At 43.1% G+C, this 19,755-nt stretch overlaps 1 protein-coding gene across 7 annotated transcripts in view; it reads right to left on the bottom strand.

Moving 5' to 3' along the window:
* The window catches only part of LOC144689549 (KH domain-containing RNA-binding protein QKI), a 732,880-nt gene that overhangs the window by 205,358 nt on the left and 507,767 nt on the right, over window positions 1–19,755 (bottom strand). For all 7 annotated transcript variants that reach the window (XM_078556723.1, XM_078556722.1, XM_078556720.1 and 4 more), the window contains exon 4: window positions 3,990–4,133. In XM_078556723.1, the coding sequence (XP_078412849.1) occupies window positions 3,990–4,133 (144 nt within the window). The remainder of the gene's footprint in view (window positions 1–3,989; window positions 4,134–19,755) is intronic.

Genomic DNA, 19,755 nt, shown 5'->3' on the forward strand with positions numbered 1-19,755 from the left:
GTCCCACAGCACAATGATGGCTCAGCTGCATGGGGGGGCAAAAGGAAAATTGGAAAAGCATTGTGAACGGGGATTCTATAGATAGTGGAACAAACAGGAATTTCTTAAGCCACAGACATGGTTCCAGGATGGTATGTTACCTCCATGGTGCCAGCATCAAGGATGTCATGAAGCAGCTGCAGAGTACTCTGAGCGGGGAGGTGAATAGCCAGAGATTGGGGTCCATATTAGTGCTAACGACATAGGTAGAAAGAAGGATGGGGTCCTTCAGGCAGATTTTAAGGAGCTAGGAAGGAGACTAGGAAGGAGGACCTCAAAAGTAATAATCTCTGGATTATTCCTGGTGTTGTGCACTAGTGAGTATAGAACTAGAAGGATAGAGCAGATGAATGTGTGGCTAGAGAGGTATTGTAGGAGGGAGGGCTATAGACTTCTAGGACAATGGGGCCAGCTCCAGGAAGATGGAATCTACATAGGCTGGGCAAGTTGCACCTCAGAAGAACCAGAGCCAATGTCCACGTGGGGCAGTTTGCTAATGCTATTCAGGAGGGTTTAAAATAACTCGGCAGGAAGCTAGAATGTGACATTAGAAAGAAGAAACAAGGTGCACAAAGGATTGGGAGAGGCAGATAGAACTAGAATAAGGAATAGTACGGAATCCGGTGAGGTCAGAGTAAAATTGGATGCAATAAGGTCTAAGTTAGGCTTACAGTGCCTGCAAGTGAATGCACAGAGCATGGTAAATAAGGTTGGTGAGCTGCAAGCAGCAGATAAAGAAAAGGTATTAGAAAGGCTGGCTATACTTAAAGTTGATAAGTCACCAGGACCTGATGAGATGAATCCAGAAATTTTGAAGGAAGTAAGGGTGGAAATTGCAGAGGCACTGGCCATAATCTTCCAATTATCCTTAGATACAGAGGTGGGGCCAGAGAACTGTAGAATTGCAAATGTTACACCCTTATTCAAAAAAGTTCTTCTAGTTGCTGGAGGTCATGGGTTATGAACGTGCTATTAAAGTAACCTTGGTAAGTTGCTGCAGTGCATCCTAGAGACAGTACACATTGCAGCCATGGCAGTTAAGTGGATTTTTTTTTAAGTCATTCATGGGATGTGGGCGTCACTGACTAGGCCAGCATTTATTGCCCATCCCTAATTGCTCTTGAGAAGGTGGAGGTGAGCTGCCTTCTTGAACCACTGCAGTCCATGTGCGCCCACAGTACTGTTAAGGGGGGAGTTTAAGGTGCTGAATGGGCTGCCGATCAAGCAGACTGCTCTGTCCAGTATGGTAGCAAGTTTTTTGATTTGCATCGAATGAGTGATCTCACATTCAAATTAGCAAGCACAATAGGTTATCTCCCACACCTCCATGATATAACTCTAGATCCCATTAGGTCAGTAATTAAATTTAAAATTAGATGTATTTAATAACACATTTCATAAATAGTATTATGATGTGAACAAACAGCAAACTTTTAACCAAAAAAACAGAAGCCTAGTGGACAGCCCTGAAAAGCAAAAGGCCCAAGTGGGATTAACAGACTCAATGTTGAAAATGCAACCTAGTTCCAATAGCAAAATGTGAGACTAAGTCAAACATTCACTAACAAGAAGAAAATAAAATTTCACCTCTAAAGCTTGAGCTAAATTCTATGCCCTCAATAAGTACTTTAATGTAGGATACAGATGGTTCCAGTGACAAAGCCATATAATGTTCATTTTCTTCTTAAACTATCAAATCCACTATTTACAAAAAAATGCAAGTAAAATCAAGTTACAACCATATTTTTCCCCTACTGCTATGTTTGATCCTGTTTAGTCTTATAACTACCAGGTAAATTAAATTTACAAGTTTACCAATATGCAAATAGATGTAAAACATTGAGTTAATAATAATAAAACTATGTAATTTCTGAGGTAGCAAATATGATCTGAATAGAGGGTATAAATGGGCTTGTACCATGTGACCTGCTAAAACAGTGAAGACACTTCCCAATCATCTTAACAATAGTTTTCATTGCGTTTTTCTCTGCTAAGTTGATATTTTATTTCCCTCCCATGATAAACACCAGCTGATGCTAAGATGACAGCTCCAAAACCTCAGTCTAAGCCATTGAGAAGTAGTGTCCACAAGGAGTCTGTTGTTGACTATCCAACTCATCATCCTAGAAATTGAACTGAACCCAAATTGAGGTGTTATTAGGGTGCTGTGCCTAATGAGGTTGGCTGCAAGACCGGGGCAAATTGTTCTGTCGTAACATTAAGATAGAGCCGGCGAGCTGCTGTGCCAGTCGTTGCTTTAGAGGCTGTTCACCGGTCATGGGTGGAACAGCCTGATTTGCCAACTCAGATCCTGGAACAGTCAGGAATGGGGACAAGTGGTGACTGTCAGCAACCCACAGTTTTAACAGGGAGCCAGGAAGGACACTCCTGCGCCTCTACAAAAAGCTAAGTCAAAACATTTTTGACTTGCATTTCAAGTGGCAGCTTCAAGTAATCCCTTGAAAGACCAATGGTTTGACTGCTGAGCACTTGAAGAAATTGATTTCAGCAGTCATTTGGACTGGAACAGACATTAGGGGGGAGAATTTTCTCCGTGTCGGAGGAGGGGGGGGATTGTGCGGGGGCGGGCGCAGGTGGGCGCGCAGCCGATCGGCGCCCCCGACCAGCTGGGTGCTGCCATTTTACGTGGGCGGGCCAATTAAGGCCCACCCAGTGTGATGCGTGCCTGGAAGTGCTAAGCACTCCCTGTGCGGGCGGGAGGAGTAGGCTGAGTCAGGGAGTGCGCTCTTTCACGTATGCGCGCGAAAGAGCGCAGAAATCTCCCTGAGGCACAGAGGTGCCTCAGGGAGATTAGTTTCACGTATAAAACATTGAATAAAGGGAGAAAAAATTTTTAAGGACATGACCCCTCTTGTGAAACTGTCACAGGAGCTGGGACATGTCCATTAATGTTAATAAAAATTTTTCCAACAATTTAAAAACGTTCATGAAACCTCATCCCACCCATGGATGAGGTTCCATGAAAAATGCGAAGGCCGCCAGGGCTCTTCGCATGCCCGCTAACCTTAAGGTTGGACAGGCAGCTCAGGTCAATGATTTAATTGATTGTTAAATGGCCTTAATAGGCTTTTGACAGTTCGGCGGGTGCACAGCCCCCAAACTGAAAATCTGAATGACATGTGGTGACGTCAGGACGCACGCCCGACATCACTCCGCGTCATTTTAGGCCTCGGCAAGCAGGGCCTGCCCCCGCTCACCGAGCCGAAGATTCTACCCTAGGCTTCTGATTTGTCTGTGCAATGGATCAAACCAGTTTCATTCATGTTCCCAGATGCCTAATGAGCAGTACCATGTAATATGGCAGGCAGTGCACTTTGGACATAGAATGAGAGTCACATGCCTCCTGAATTATTGCACCTTTAGCCATCCATTTTGGGTATGCTGACATCAACTTCCTTGGCCATTATCTTTCCCTCCTTCTGTGGATCTCTCTTGCATTCTAATGCGACTGATAGCAGAAACTGAGTAGTTTTGTGGATTGTGGACACAAACCTACATACCATCAAAAGTGGTGCCATATGTTGGTAATGTTTTCCATGAGAATCGATTTCTATGATATGTTACATTTTACATCAGCAAAGAATAACATCTTTTGCATCTACCATCAGCCCATTATGAATGTACAGATATCAGGGGGAGGACATGCTCATTTATGACACGTACATGCAAACAACTTTCCAGCATTCATTGTCAAGATTCTCGCATGAAAAATGATTATTTCAGCAAAGCTTTGGAGGGGCTGCATGGAACCACAACCTTACTAGCAAACAACAACTTGTGGAGATGAGTGGAAAAACTGACATGAGAGAGAAAATTCCTTTTATGGAATTTTTGTTTGTATGTTTTGTTCAATTGTTTCTGATTCTGTACACGAAACTTTCAGTTAAATTACATGGAAGAAACTGGAATCTATTGTTGAAGGTACTTACCGCTGGTACAAGCAATTTTTTAACCTCTTCCACTGCCCTCTTTAGCTTGATTTCTGCTCTGTTCTGTGCATCTTCCACAGTGATTAATACGTGCAAGTCTTCATTCAGGTGTTCCCAGTTGGGTTTGCCTCTGTTTTGCTCCTCCTGTAACACCAATAGAGCAAAATAAATTGTTTACAAACAAAAACAAAACAGAAGTCAACTATTTTTGTTTGTTAGGTCTTCTTACCCAACTGACCATAATTCAACTGAGAAGACCCACATAGATGGAATCTTCTTCTATGCCTCTATGTGCGGTTTTCTGTAACTGATCACCTACAAGAGTAGCTTAAGACAACATGTCCCCTGCTTAGCACCATACATCCAACTGCCACAAAGTCATGGGTGAGGGATAGATGAACCTGCACCTCAATGGCACAAGAAATTGCAGTATTTAAATGCCGCACCAAGTTTAAGATGAGACACATGTATTCTCATGTCCAAGCCTCTTCATTGCCTCTGTCACCCCCACGCTAATTATCACGTTAAACAATTCATGATGTAACATTTCCCTCAAAAAAATTATTAATGTACAATATGGTGTTTAATAGGTGGATATCCATTTATCAAATCAGACAGTCCAAGATATTTTGTGAATCACAACTGTTTTATTGTTAAACTATAGTTCAGTACAAAAAACAGTTTCCACTCTTCCCTTTTGGATGCTCTCCCTGTCTAGAAGCAAAACCCTTTGACTGGGGAAAAACCTAGCTCTTAAGTACAGGTGTCAATGAGCATCACCTGTGCTCAATTCGCTCTGTAGCTAGTTCCTGGTTTACTCTTAAAGGAACCTGCATTTCTAATATTGTCACATGGTTCCATATACTCACATCTAGATTAAGTAAGGCTTATGATGTAAATGCCATTTTAAAAATTCTTTCATGGGACATTTCCCATCCCTAATTGCCCTTAAGAAGTTGATTGGTTGGTTCAAGAAGCCACCTTCTTGAACCTTTGCAGTCCATGTGGTGTAGGTGCACCCTCGGTGCTGTTTAGGAAGGAGTTCCAGGATTATGTCCCAGTGACACTGAAGGAACGGCAATATAGTTCCAAGTCAGGATGCTGTGTGTCTTGGAGGAGAACTTGCAGGTGGTGGTGTTCCTGTTCATCTGCAGCCCTTGTCCTTCGAGGTAGTAGAGGTCTAAGGTTTAGAAGGTGCTGTTGAAGCAGCCTTGGTCAGTTCCTGCAGTACATCTTGTAGATGGTACACACTGCTGTCACTGTACATGGGTGGTGGTGGGAATGGATGTTGGAGGTGGTGGATGGGGTACCATCAAGAGGGCTGCTTTGTCCTGGATGGTGTCCGTCTTCTTGAGCGTTGTTGGAGCTACACTCATCCAGGCAAGTGGAGTGTATTCCATCACACTCCTGACTTGTGCCTTGTAGATGGTGGACAGGCTTTGGGTAATCAGGAGGTGAGATACTCTCCGCAGAATGTCCAGACTCTGGTGTGCTCTTCTAGCCAATGTTAATATGACCGGTCTGCTTCAGTTTCTGGTCAATGGTAACCCCTAGGATGCTGATAGTCGGGAATTCTGCAATGGTAATGCCATTGAATGCCAAGGGAGATGGTTAAGTTCTCTCTTGCAGGAGATGGTCATTGCTTGGCGCTTATGTGGCGCAAAAGTTACTTGCCACTTATTAGCCCAAGCCTGAATGTTGTCTGGGTTTTGCTGCATATGGGCATGGACTGCTTCAGTATCTGAGGAGTCATGAATGGCGTTAAATATTGTGCAATCATCAGCGAGCATCCCCACTTCTGACCTCATGATAGAGGGTAGGTCACTGATGAAGCAGCTGAAGATGTTTGGGCCTAAGACACTACCCTGTGGAACTTCTGCAGTGATGTCCTGGGACTGAGATAATTGACCTCCAACAATCACAACCATCTTCCTTTGGGCTAGGCATGACTCCAACTAGTGGAAAGTTTCCCCCCTGATTCCCATTGATTCCAGTTCTGCTTGCTCTCCTTGAAGCCACACTTGGTCAAATGCAGCCTTGATGTCAAGGACAGTCACTACCACCTCACCTCTTGAGTTCAGCTCTTTTGTCCATGATTGGACCAAGGTTGTAATGAGGGCAAGAGCTGAGTGGCCCTGGCAGAACCCAAACTGATCATTAGTGAGCAGGTTATTGCTGAGTAAGTGCTGTTTGATAGCACTGTCGATAGCACTTTCCATCACTTAACTGATGATCGAGAGTAGACTGATGGGGCAGTAATTGGCCGGGTTGGATTTGTCCTGCTTTTTGTGGACAGGACATAATTGGGCAATTTTACACATTGTTGGGTAGATGCCAGTGTTGTAGCTGTGCTGGAACTGAATGGCTAAGGGTGCAGCTAGTTTTAGAGCACATGTCTTCAGTACTATTGCTGAAATGTTCTCAGGGCCCACAGCCTTTATGGTATCCAGTGCCTTCAGCTGTTCTTCGATATCACGTGGAGTGAATTGAATTGGCTGAAGACTGGCATCTGTGATGCTGGGGACCTCAGGAGGACATCGAGATGAATCATTCCTTGGCACTTCTGACTGGAGGTGGTTACAAGGTGCTTCAGCCTTGTCTTTTGCACTGATGTGCTGGGCTCCCACATCATTGAAAGTGGGAATATTTGTGGAGCCACCTCCTCCTGTTAGTTGTTTAATTGTCCATCCACTACCATTCACGACTGGATGTGGCAGGACTGCAGAGCTTAGATCTAATCGTTGGTTGTGGGATCACTCAGCTTTGTCTATAACATCTGCTTTCGCTGTTTGACCTGCAAGTAATCCTGTGTTGTAGCTTCACCAGGTTGATACCTCATTCTAAGATATGCCTGGTGCTGCTTGTGGCACGCCCTCCTGCACTCTTCATTGAACCAGGGTTGATCCCTGTTATGATATGGCAAGTGGTATTTGCCGGGCTGACCAAATCCCAAAAGGAAACTTGGCCACACTACTACAATGATTTTGCAATTTGTATTTATTACAAGAAGGTTTGTGTACTGAAGTCAGAAGTAATGAGTCCACTACCACCTTTAGAGATTTTAAAGTTTAAATTAAAACATCTATTAAAAAAAGAAAACTTAAACACATAAGATTACAGTTACACAGTTACATTTAGTATTATAACAGTTCCACAAGATTTCTACTTCACTACTCCCAACTACACACCTCTTTCAGGCAACAGCCTAAGTAGGTTCGTAATCTATAAAACATCCGGCAATATTACCACATGCACCCACTGTTGCAATAAGGGAGGTATTTCACAGCTTCTTTCTCCCTCTCACTTGACAATGGAATTCCAAAGGCTTTTAACACAACCTTGGTTACTGGAACAGCAAACTTCTCCAGGGTGACTAGAGGCTTTTTCCACAAGTCTGTTTCACACAGTGCACATTTCAAGGTCTCACACGGCCACACCTCATGCAGCTTTCCATCTTTAAATATATTTCTCCCTTTTGATCTGTAAATCCCATTGTTGCATCCTTGCTTTGGAAGTTACTTTTCACAGGATATAAAAATCTTTCATGTTGTCATTATGGCCAACACTTTCAGGAAAAATAAACTTAATAACCACTTTATTTATCTTGCCAGTTGTAAACATCTTATCATATCCCTTTGCAAATCAAACAAACTCTCAACTTTTCTAAAAATGCAAATTCCATTCACACTGTATCTGCTGAGACTTCAGCCTAGCTTACTCATCTCCATTTCAAATGCCTGTTATACACCTAACCCCTTTTGATGATTCCAACCTTGCAGTCTGACTGTCTGTAGTTTAATTAAACTAGACACACACACACACACACACACACACACATGCACACAGTCCCCATAAGCCTGCTTCAGTATCCCACAGTAACATTAGGGGGGAAAAGATATCACCCTCACATCCCCCAGTTTGATGGTAATGGTAGAATGGGGGATATGCTATATGAGGTATACAATTCTACTGTTGCTGGTGGCACACAGCGCCTCATGGGTGCCCAGTTTTGGGTTGGTAATCTGTTTGAAATCTATCCCATGTAGCACAATGGTAGTGCCACACAACTTGGTAGTTTTCTCAATATGAAACTGGGACTTTGCCGCCGCACGGACTGTGCGGTGGTCACTCCTACCAATACTGTCATGGACAGATGCATCTACGACAGGTAGATTAGTGAGGTTGAGGTAAGTATGTTTTTTCCTCTTGTTGGTTCCCTCAGCACCTGCCAAAGGCCCATTCCAGCAGTTATGTCCTTTAGGGCTTGGCCAGCTGGGTCAGTAGTGGTGCTACTGAGCCACTCTTGGTGATGGACATTGCAGTCCCCCACCCACAGTACATTCTGTCCCCTTGCCACCCTTCGTGCTTCTTCCAAGTGGTGTTCAACATGGAGGAATACTGCTTCATTAGCTGAGGGGGAATGGTAGGAGGTAACCAGCAGAAGGTTTCCTTGCCCATGTTTGACCTGATGCCATGAGGCTTCATGGGGGCCGGAGTCAATGTTTAGAACTCCCAGGGCAACTCCCTCATGTCTGTATACCACTGTGCCACCACCTCTGGTGAGACTGTCTTGTCCATGGGACAGGACATATCCAAGGCTAGTGATGGAGGAGTCTGGAATATAGTCATACTCACGTGCCTTATAGACAATGTCAGGCTGTTGCTTTACTTGTCTCTAAGACCGTTCTCTTGATTTTGGCACAAGCTCCAAGATGTTAGGAGGACTTTGCAGGATCAGCTGGGGTGGGGTTGCTGTTGTCGTTCCTGGTGCCTCAGTCAATGCCGGATGATCCATCCAGTGGCTTGACACAAGTGGGTGGCTTGTTAAGCCATTTCAGAGGGCAATTAAAAGTCAACGGCATTGCTGTGGGTCTGGAATCTGTAGATTTCCACGAACCAGATGGGTTTTTACAATTGTTTCATGGTCAATATTACCGAGACAAGCTTTTTAATTCCAGATTTATTAACTGAATTAAACTCCACCAGCTGCCATGGTGGGATTTGAACCCGTGTCTCCAGAGCATTAGCTTGGGCCTTTAGATTACTGGTCCGGTGACATTACCACTATGCCACTGCCTCCACTGTAGGGCCATGGCAGGCCATTCATTTGTAATAATCAAGTTTTACTTTAGCTGGAATTGTTGTGTAAGAATATCGAATAATGATCTATAACATTTTCACCTCAGTTAATTTGTTACAAAATATAATCCAACACCTTAATAAAAACACCTCCAATTATGCCCCAGCAGTCCAATTAAGAATTCAATCTTCCAGGAACTTAAATGTGCTGAAATGGGTATTAATATAATTTAAGCTTTAAGCTTTAATTATAATTTAGGCTCTAATTTAGGTTTTGATTTTATAAACCAACATTTTCTGATTATATCCTGCATCATAGCTGAAATGACAATTTTCTTTTCCAGGTTGAAGATCACTACACTGGCATGGCCAGAAACTACAGCAAAGCCACAAGAGATAATCTTTTTTGTTGGATTTTCTCTTGCCCTCCTATCCCACTACAATAGAGTGCTCTGCAATTGGAAAGTGCTGTCCAAAAGGGTCATGCTGAATTCTGACAAAAATTCCATATTCAGGGTAAGCAAAGTTTGAAGGTCAACCAAACTTCTGAACAAAATTTCATCATATAACCTCAAGAGATGCTGTGGCTCCGCAGGCTCTGCAAGATGTGGGTGACAAATGGTAGGAGTGACTATACTGGACTGCCATATGACTGGGGACATTCCCTCGAGCCAAATCCATTTAGGCTACTTGGGCTGATTAATGAAGCTGACAGTCAAGGAAGATGAATATTTTCCACTCATATATATTTAATTAATCCTAAAATTACTACCATGACTTTTTGATTTGTATAAAATATTGATTTCTTAGTTATGTCTCAACATCTGGGACCATAAATTATATATTAATTCAGACTTTGTCAAATTACAGTGATAATTTATGAAAATAAATACAATTACGAGAAATCATCCTTAACTGCAATGTGGATTTCTGCTATGAATTATTGTGCCCGCCCATCTTTCGTTTAAAGAAAGTAAAGGAAAAAAAACTGAATAAAAGCAATAACTGCTATAACATACTCTTTCCTCTTAGTATTCGGTTGATTGTCCGATATTAGCAGTGTCACTGGAAACTGGATAGGGTTCAGAATTTCATCATTCAGAATATTTCCCTCCAAGTGTAAGCATTCTAAATAAACTTTAGTGCTTGATAACCCTGAAGCAGTAAAAGTAAACGTCATGCCTAAAGGACATTGCTATTCCTTGAGTATGCACACCAATAAGGGCTATTTAAACAGTAAGGAATTCATTAAAAAAAAACCCTGCTCTCTTAAGTCTAATGCTAATACAGTGACCAAAATCCATTTTACTCAATATATTGCATAATGGATACCACCTGTCAAAAAGACTGCACTCTTAATAGAACGGTATTTTTTTGAAGATGGGTATTGGTGGTCCAAAATTTGTGACAACCTTGTCAACATTTCTGAAGGGCACTTAATGGAATTATTTTCACCTAGGACATTGTATAAAATACTGTAATAGATCTGCTACCCAGCACAGATCACTTTTTCTAACACTAAGGCAAATCTTTCTAAAAATGTCATACTTTTGGAAAGACACAACAAAATGTTATTGGCCAAATAGTGACCTTACAGCACACTGCTCTACATGATGAATAGCCTGATAATTGTGGGTAATGAATCCTAGTCTTTTAAGAGTGTTTGAAGTTGCACTAGACTTACATAATTGTTCATGCAAAAAGCTAGAAACATTTATTTATACAATGCAGAGTTAACATGCCAATTTAAGGTCCAAATTTCATCTCTGGTTGCAATGTAACATTTCTTTTTGAATCTTATTCCTTACAATATTTTACTAACCTACATCCTACTGTGATGTTTCAAAACCTGAAAATCACTTCAGTAGCTGACAGGATTCTGAAATTCACATACACACACTGTATATGGAGTACAGATCTACGCTTAGTTGCTCATTGTCACCATGAGTCTCATCTAGGACTACAGTTGTGCAACTTCTGTCTCGAATATTATCCTCTTCACTGGATAGGCAGAATACATTTTGCAGAATAAAAGTGTGGTTCCTTTGAGATCTCCATTCTTGTTCATAAATTAATAATGTACTGGGTGGTACAATGAAACAGAACACTGTTTTCTCACTAACGTGTTTGAATGCAGCCTGACTATACAGAATGCAAGTTTTTCCACAGGATGCAAGGGGGTAGATTTTGATGTTAAATACTGTAAAATGGTTGATAGTGAATTAGCATCCGGTTTTACAGCTTTCCTTATTTTTATTTCTGTTGACTTTAATGGAAGTAAAAAAATGAATCTATGTAAAATGAACTGCCAGTTCCCAATCACACATTTTAAACCATTGCCCAAAGTTAAAAACTAGCACAAGAATTTTGAGGAAAATTAGGTTTCTTGACCAGTCCAATTCAGTTTCAATTGGGCATCAGTCCAAAGGATAAGATAGTCTATAATTCAATGCAAGTTGTTAATTTCAGGGGCTACGAGAATTATTGATATGCAAACTAGAAACCTCACATTAATACATGTAGTATGTGTGGTCTTCTCAGTTTGGGATGAAAGCATATTTTTGGGGCAACATTACTGATGGCCGCATTGAGAGAAATTAGTACCGATAAAGGATAGTAAAATGGAATTCATTTGCTGCCACTGAATCTCCTGTTAACAATATGTTAATTATATTAAGTTACACTAAGGTGAAGGGCATTGTTTAATTAAGTACTTTAAGCACTTATAAAGAGAGACTGCTGAGTTGGTAGGTAGGAAGCAGGCATATGTAGTGCTGCATTCTATGAATAAACCTGTATCAAGAAAAGTATTAGTGTCTAGTTTCATACTTCACCAACTGGCTTGGGAAAGGATAACACTCTCACCTTGGATCTGCACAAAAACATTGCTCCCGCACCCTAAAACAAACTTAGTTTTCAAATGCATTGCATTTTGAAGAGTGCTACTGCTGGAGGGCGGCAACCGTTTAGCGCAAAGTGAATCCTTTCAACTCTAATAAGTTAATAATAGTGAGAGAATAATATGTAAACCTGAGCAAATTAATACACGGTAGAGCAGGCCATTATTTCATAAGAGTTCAACCAACTTTGCAACAGTAATTTCATAACCTGCAACACTACAATGTATTTTTCTGCCTGTAGCTGTAACATTAACCTTTATGCAACTGTAAGCTCAGCAGTTATACAGACAACTATCTTAAGATGTGAAACATACTGTGGAAATACTGACAGCATTTCCCAATTGCAGAGCTATTAGATGGATTACAAATTAATATCCCTGGGAAAATATAGTACAATAGCAGGTGAATTAGTTTGTTTTGTTCATTGCTTATAGAGTGACAGTAGAAGGAACAACATGGTCTTCCCTACCAAAGTCTCTACAGTGAATTTTAAACTGGAAACACAGGTCGGTTTGGTGAGATGTCACAAGCTTAAAAACATCGAATTCGCCACAACTTGGTTTAACAGAAGTGAAACAGGGGTGAGCAGCCAACTGCTCCTAGAAGGCAAATTGGCCATCTGAGTATTTAAAAAGTCTGGCAGTTTCAGATAAACTTGCTTTACTATCTTCAAAATTGTCATTAGCCACAGTTCTACCTTTTTTCCCCATGGGATTTTTATTTTTTAAGGGAATGTATATTTGTTACAAATTATGAATGTATTCTTTAAAAGTTTGCCATTGTTTATTTGCTGTCATATCTTTTAATCCCGTTTCTCAAAATACCTCATCCAACTTGCCCCCATACCTAACTAGTCTGCTTTGTTTACAACCCTAGATTTTTACATAACTAAATCATTCCCAAATTCAGCATAAAATCCTATCATACTGTATTATGATTACTCTTTCCGACAATAAGGTCTATTAATTTCTCATTATACAATACTAAATCTAAAGTAGCCTGTTCCATAGTTGGTTTTTTGATGTACCGATCTAGAAAACTATCATATACCTTTTGTGAACGTCTCTTTCATACTATTATTGTAAGTTTAATTTGTCCATTCTATATAAAAAGTAAAGCCCTAATGATTCTTGTATTACCTTTGTTACATGTACCTCTAATTTTCAGTTTGATTTTGGTAATTGACATCCTTCCATCTGCAAGAGATGATGGGAATGCAGCCTCAGACTTTGGTGAGATCAGATGAGATAATTTGCTGCACCCCTTTTGATGGCTGAACAAGCCAATTCTGGAAAGGCAAAGTCTGCCTCAAGTGTCACACATGATGTTGTCCCTTGCTTGTGATGCAGATGATCTCTGCTGATGCTATGTTTGCAGGGCTGGCATCTGCTTTGGAGCTTCTGAAATCACATGTCATCATGGTGGCAATTTCCATGGTGTTGTCATTTACATTAAATGTTAGTTAAAGTTTCCCAATTTTCGTGATTGATGTTGAGGGCTTTCATGTTCCTTCCAGTATGCTTGAATTGAGCTTTGGGTGCCCTGTTGGTCTCCTGGCACAGGTTACCTCCGCGTATGGCATATTATTGGGGATGCGGCCATCTTCCATCCAGTGCACAAGACCAAGCCAACTAAGCCTTCTTGCTTGATTAGCGCTAGCTAGTTTTCTGCTTTACAATCTGCCCAACACTTCAGATGCCATTAGGGGGGTCTATAAACAATTTTCAATAGTGTTTTCTGCCTCTTGTTGTTACTCAGCTATATCCAATATCATGAGGGTAAACATTGACCAAAAACCTAACTAGTCCAGCACAGAAATACTGTGGCTACAAAATCAGGTCAGAGGCTGGGAGTCCAGGTTCTGATTGCCCAAAGTCTTTCCATATCCCACATGACATAAGTCAGGAATGTGATGGAATACTCTGCACTTGTCTGGATGGGTGCAGCTCCAATAACATTCAAGGAACTTAAGAAACTAGACAAAGCAGCCTGCTTAACCAGCACCCCATCCACCACTCAAAACACCCACTCCACCACAAACTCACTGTGATTGCAGTGTGTACAAGCCACAAGGTGCACTACAGCAACTCACCAAGATTTCTTCAACTGCACCTCCCAAACTTGCAACCTCCACTATCTGGAAGGACATAGTAATACCAGCATATCTAAATTCCTCTCCAACTCACATTCCATCCTGACTTGGGAATATATCACTTCCTTCATTGTCACGGGGTCAAAATCCTGTAACTCCATACCTAACAGCACTGTGGAAGCACCTTCACCCCACAGATTGCAGCAGTTCAAGAAGGCAGCTCACCAACAGCTTCTAAAAGGCAACAAATGCTGGCCTGGTCCGCACCCTGAGAATGAGTTACCTGTTTTTAAAGAAAATGACACTACATTGCGTTGGTCCTACCCACACGCATGACAATACACTTGTGTGTTATTTTCCTGACTCGACCATTTCTGTGTTCCCATGGTCAGTCTTCCATCTTGCACCTTCAATGAACTTGTGCTTATTTAAAACTTTGCTGCATGTATTGTAACTTGCATCAAGTCTTGTTCATCCATAACCCCTGTTCTTGTAACTGCCATTGACTCATGGTATACCAACATCTTGATTTTAAAATTTTCACCCTCATGTTAAAATCCCTCCATCACCTAAGCCCTTCTTATTTGAATTCAGCAGTGTACAGGGTGCATTTTCTGTATTCAGGAGTGCAGGTGCTGTGCATTTCTGAAATCAACAGTGCAAGTGCTGCATGTTCTCCAAACTTGGCTGTGCGAAGACTGCATGTTCTCTAAGCTCGCAAGCACTGCACGCTTTTTGAGCTCAATAGCGCGATCACTTGGGTGCTCTCTGAACTCAACAGCATGAGTGGTGCTGTTGTTGTCTGGCGCACTGACCTCTACCTCACAGAGGCTGAGTTTCAACTCGCAGACACTTCCTCCTACCTCCCCCTGGACCATGACCCCACCACTGAACATCAAGCCATTGTTTCCAGGACTGTTACTGACCTCATCTCCTCTGGAGATCTTCCTTCCACAGCTTCCAACCTCATAGTCTCCCAACCTCGGACGGCCCGCTTCTACCTCCTACCCAAAATCCACAAACAGGACTGTCCCGGCAGACCGATCGTGTCAGTCTGTTCCTGCCCCACGGAACTCATTTCTTGCTATCTTGACTCCATTCTCTCTCCCCTTGTCCCTTCCCACCTACATCCGTGATTCCTCTGACACCCTACATCATATCAACAATTTCCAGTTCCCTGGCCCCAACCGCCTCCTCTTCACCATGGACGTCCAATCCCTCTACACCTCCATCCTCCCCCGGGATGGTCTGATGGCTCTCCGCTTCTTCCTCGAACAGAGGCCCGAACAATCCCCATCCACCACTACTCTCCTCTGTCTGGCTGAACTTGTTCTCACACTGAACAATTTCTCCTTTAACTCCTCTCACTTCCTCCAAATAAAAGGTGTGGCTATGGGTACCCGCATGGGCCCCAGCTATGCCCTTCTCTTTATGGGGTATGTGGAACATTCCTTGTTCCAGTCCTACTCCGGCCCCCTCCCACAACTCTTTCTCCGGTACATCGATGATTACTTCGGTGCTTCTTCATGCTCTAGTCTGGGCCTGGAAAAATTTATTAATTTTGCTTCCAATTTCCACTCCTCCATCATTTTCACATGGTCCATCTCTGATACTTCCCTTCCTTGACCTCTCTGTCTCAATTTCTGGTGATAGACTGTCCACCAATATCCATTACAAACCTACCGACTCCCACAGCTACCTCGAATACAGCTCCTCACACCCCGCTTCCTGTAAGGGCTCCATCCCATTCTCTCAGTTCCTTCGCCTCCGTCGCATCTGTTCTGATGATGCCACTTTCAAAAACAGTTCCTCTGACATATCTTCCTTCTTCCTTAACCGAGGTTTTCCACCCACGGTGGTTGACAGGGCCCTCAACCGTGTCCGGCCCATCTCCCACGCATCCGCCCTCACACCTTCCTCTCCCTCCCAGAAACATGATAGTGTCCCCCTTGTCCTCACTTATCACCCCACCAGCCACCGCATTCAAAGGATCATCTTCCGCCATTTCCGCCAACTCCAGCATGATGCCACCACCAAACACATCTCCCCTTCACCTCCCCTGGTGGCATTCCGCAGGGATTGTTCCCTCTGGGACACCCTGGTCCACTCCTCCATCACCCCATACACCTCAACCCCCTCCCACGGCACCTTCCCATGCAACCGCAGAAGGTGCAACACCTGCCCCTTTACTTCCCCTCTCCTCACCGTCCAAGGGCCCAAACACTCCTTTCAAGTGAAGCAGCATTTCACTTGCACTTCCCTCAATTTAGTCTATTGCATTCGTTGCTCCCAATGAGGTTTCCGTTTCCTCTACATTGGAGAGACCAAACGCAGACTGGGTGACCGCTTTACAGAACACCTTCGGTCTGTCCTCCCTATCGCTTGCCATTTCAACACTCCACCCTGCTCTCATGCCCACATGTCCGTCCTTGGCCTGCTGCATTGTTCCAGTGAAGCTCAACGCAAACTGAAGGAACAACACCTCATCTTCCGACTAGGCACTTTACAGCCTTCCGGACTGAATATTGAGTTCAACAATTTTAGATCATGAACTCTCTCCTCCATCCCCACCCCCTTTCCGATCCCCTCCTTTTTTTCCCAATAATTTATATAGATTTTTCTTTTCCCACCTATTTCCATTATTTTTAAATGTATTTCCATCCATTGTTTTATCTCTACCTTTTAGCCTTTTTCGATTCCTTCACCCCACCCCCATTAGGGCTATCTGTACCTTGCTCGTCCTGCTTTCTACCCTTAATTAACACATTCCTTAGATAATATTACCACCTTCAACACCTCTTTATCCTTTTGTCTGTGACATCTTTTGGTTATCTCCACCTTTCACTGGCCCTCTATCCAGTTCTACTTGTCCCACCCCGCCCCCCCCCCTCAAACCAGCTTATATTTCACCTCTCTTCTATTTTTACTTAGTTCTGTTGAAGGGTCATTCGGACTCGAAACGTTAACTGTGTTTCTCTCCGCAGATGCTGCCAGACCTGCTGAGTTTTTCCAGGTATTTTTGTTTTTGTTTTCAACAGCATGAGTGTTGTGCGTTCCCTGAAATCGGTTGTGGGAGTGCTCGTGTTTTCTGAGCTCGTGGAGCTGCGCATTCTCTGAACCCAGGAGTATGAGCTCTGCAGGTTCTCTTAACTTGACAGCATGAGTGTTATATGTTCTCTGAAATCAGCTGTGTGAGTGCTATGAGTGCTCCTAACCCGAGGTCTGGGTCCTGTCTGTTCTCTGAAAGCAGTAGCGTTAGCACTGAGAGCTCTGGAGCCCCTCTGTGACAATGGCTGGATCAAATTACACATTGCAAAGATCTTGAATTACTCCACAGCAGGTGGAATCAAATTACACATTCCAAAATGTTAGGTGTGTCTGGTCCTCCAAGGTGCCCAATCAGAAATCTGGTGCAAATAAACACAGCCATGAACTCACTTTGGAGCTGTAGCCCCATTGGTAATGAGTAAATTTATTAGCCTGTCTCAGCCATTGTTAAATAAATATATCAATAACCTGCATGTTGGAAAGTCTTTGTTTCTTTCTGGCTATGAACAGAGAGATTAAAAAGAGAGATACAGGAGTCAGCTCGACAAACAAAACTTTGAGTAAGCTTTGGCCAGACTCAGAATGGAACATAATTACCTGGAAAAACTCAGCAGGTCTGGCAGCATCGGCGGAGGAGAAAAGAGTTAACGTTTCGAGTCCTCAACGTCAACTCTTTTCTTCTCCGCCGATGCTGCCAGACCTGCTGAGTTTTTCCAGGTAATTCTGTTTTTGTTTTGGATTTCCAGCATCCGCAGTTTTTTGTTTTTATCAGAATGGAACATGCATGACTGTGGCTAGGATTTATTTTGTTTGTCAAACATGGTGAGCAACAAGTTGTACTGATTTGAACTAAATCGACCAATTATAATTGTTGTTCTGTATTTTCACTAAGAACTTCCTTTTATTACCGGTTTCAAATTCACTTTATACTAATTTATATTTATATCCATAGGCCCTACTTTCTTGGCTTTAAAGTAATATGGGGTCCTCTTGTATATGCTGGTTAATATTTATGTGATAGTTGGGTACACAATGATGCTGATCAATCCCATGAGCGGTGCAAACATCTTATGTTTTGGAGTGTGTCTGTGCTGAGAAATAAAGCTGCTTAAGGATTCATATCTGGATTCCATCGTATCAATTGGTTTTGTCTTTGAAAAGCACTTTGACCTTGCAACACTCCTCCCTACATTGGGTTATGCGGTTCCCAATGTGGGGTACGCTTATTCTTGGGGGTACGACAGACGTCTCTATAGGGTACTTTTCTTTTAATTGTGTAATGGTGGATTTTCAGGGATGAGAATTTTTTCCAACCTTCGCCTTCCCCTCTCCATAGTCCAGAGTTTCCCAACGCAAGTGTCTCTGGCGTTCAAGTTTATGCACCACCATTCATCTTCCCACTGCTCCCTGCTCTTCCGATCACAGATTGTTTCTCTCCCATGCTTGTTGCTAAAAGGCACGTTGATGAGATGCAATTGTGCCATTAACAGCAAGTGCGGGAGAGAATGAGCCTGTGATTGAGGAGCAGCAAGCAACAGGAAGGTGAGCGGCGGCACGAGTCTGAGCACCAGCCCGGCAAAGGTATAATAGTAGCAGCTGCTGGCCAAAACAATGTCCGAGGAGTAAAGGCAACTGTTTGATCCTCAGGTCAGCGGACTGCTGGCGGACACAGACTGCCTGGTCGAGGCCATCACCCTAGTGGAGCCATCGCACAGAGGTACAAAGGAATGTGTACAGTAAGGAATTTGGGAAAAGGGGCTTTTGAGTGCATGTGCTGAGGGAGGGTTGGAAAGAGAGGCCGAGATTGAGTTAGTAGGGAAGGGGGTTGGGAAAAGGTACAGCTGAGTGAGTGAGTGGGGTGGGGGGTTGGGAAGAGGGGTTAAGAGTTAATGGTGGGAAGGAGTTTGAGAAGAGGGACTGTTGAGTGAGTGAGTGCAGGGAGGGGGTTGGGAAGAGGGGCTGAGAGTGAGTTAGTGAGCCAGCTCAACTGGACGACAGGGAGTACTCAACTGGGCCCGTTCCAGTTTCTATTTAAAACCAGACCCATTGATAACTGATTTTTCTTCCTGGGGAGGTGGGGGTGGGCGTCCAGGAAGAGGGACTGCTGATGAGTGAGTGGTAGAGGGAATTTGAGAAGAGGGGCTGCTGAGTGAGTGATTGGGGGGAGGGGATTGGGAAGAGGGACTACCGAGTGAGTGGGAGAGGGGGGTTGGGAAGTGGGACTGCTGAGTGAGTGGTTGGAAGGGCTGCTTAGTGAGTGAGTGACTTGGTCCATTAATGGTTAATTGCAGCTTAGCAAGCAGTTTCTGTGCTTCTGGACAGAACTCCATTGTTCCTTCTTAGGAGAGAGAGAGAAAGTGGCTATCGGCATCTCTTCCCGTATAATGAGTTTCGATCTCTCTCTCTTTTGTGATAGTTCCAGTTGGGGATCCAGTTCATCTGCACTTCCTCTGCTTTTGTTGATTACGAGAGGTCTGTATAATGAGAACTCCTGGTGGTAGCTCCCAGAACATAGGGTCAAGCTTGTGGTCATGTGACTTGTAGCATCCATTTTTTTTGGTTCAGCGGAAAGTCTTTTTAAAAAATGGCAAAAGAGTAAAACTTTGGGTTTCTTTTCATGTCACAGGGAACCCAACAAATGAAAGAA

Source organism: Cetorhinus maximus, chromosome 14, assembly GCF_964194155.1.
Source record: "Cetorhinus maximus chromosome 14, sCetMax3.hap1.1, whole genome shotgun sequence".
Classification (NCBI taxonomy): Eukaryota; Metazoa; Chordata; class Chondrichthyes; order Lamniformes; family Cetorhinidae; genus Cetorhinus; species Cetorhinus maximus.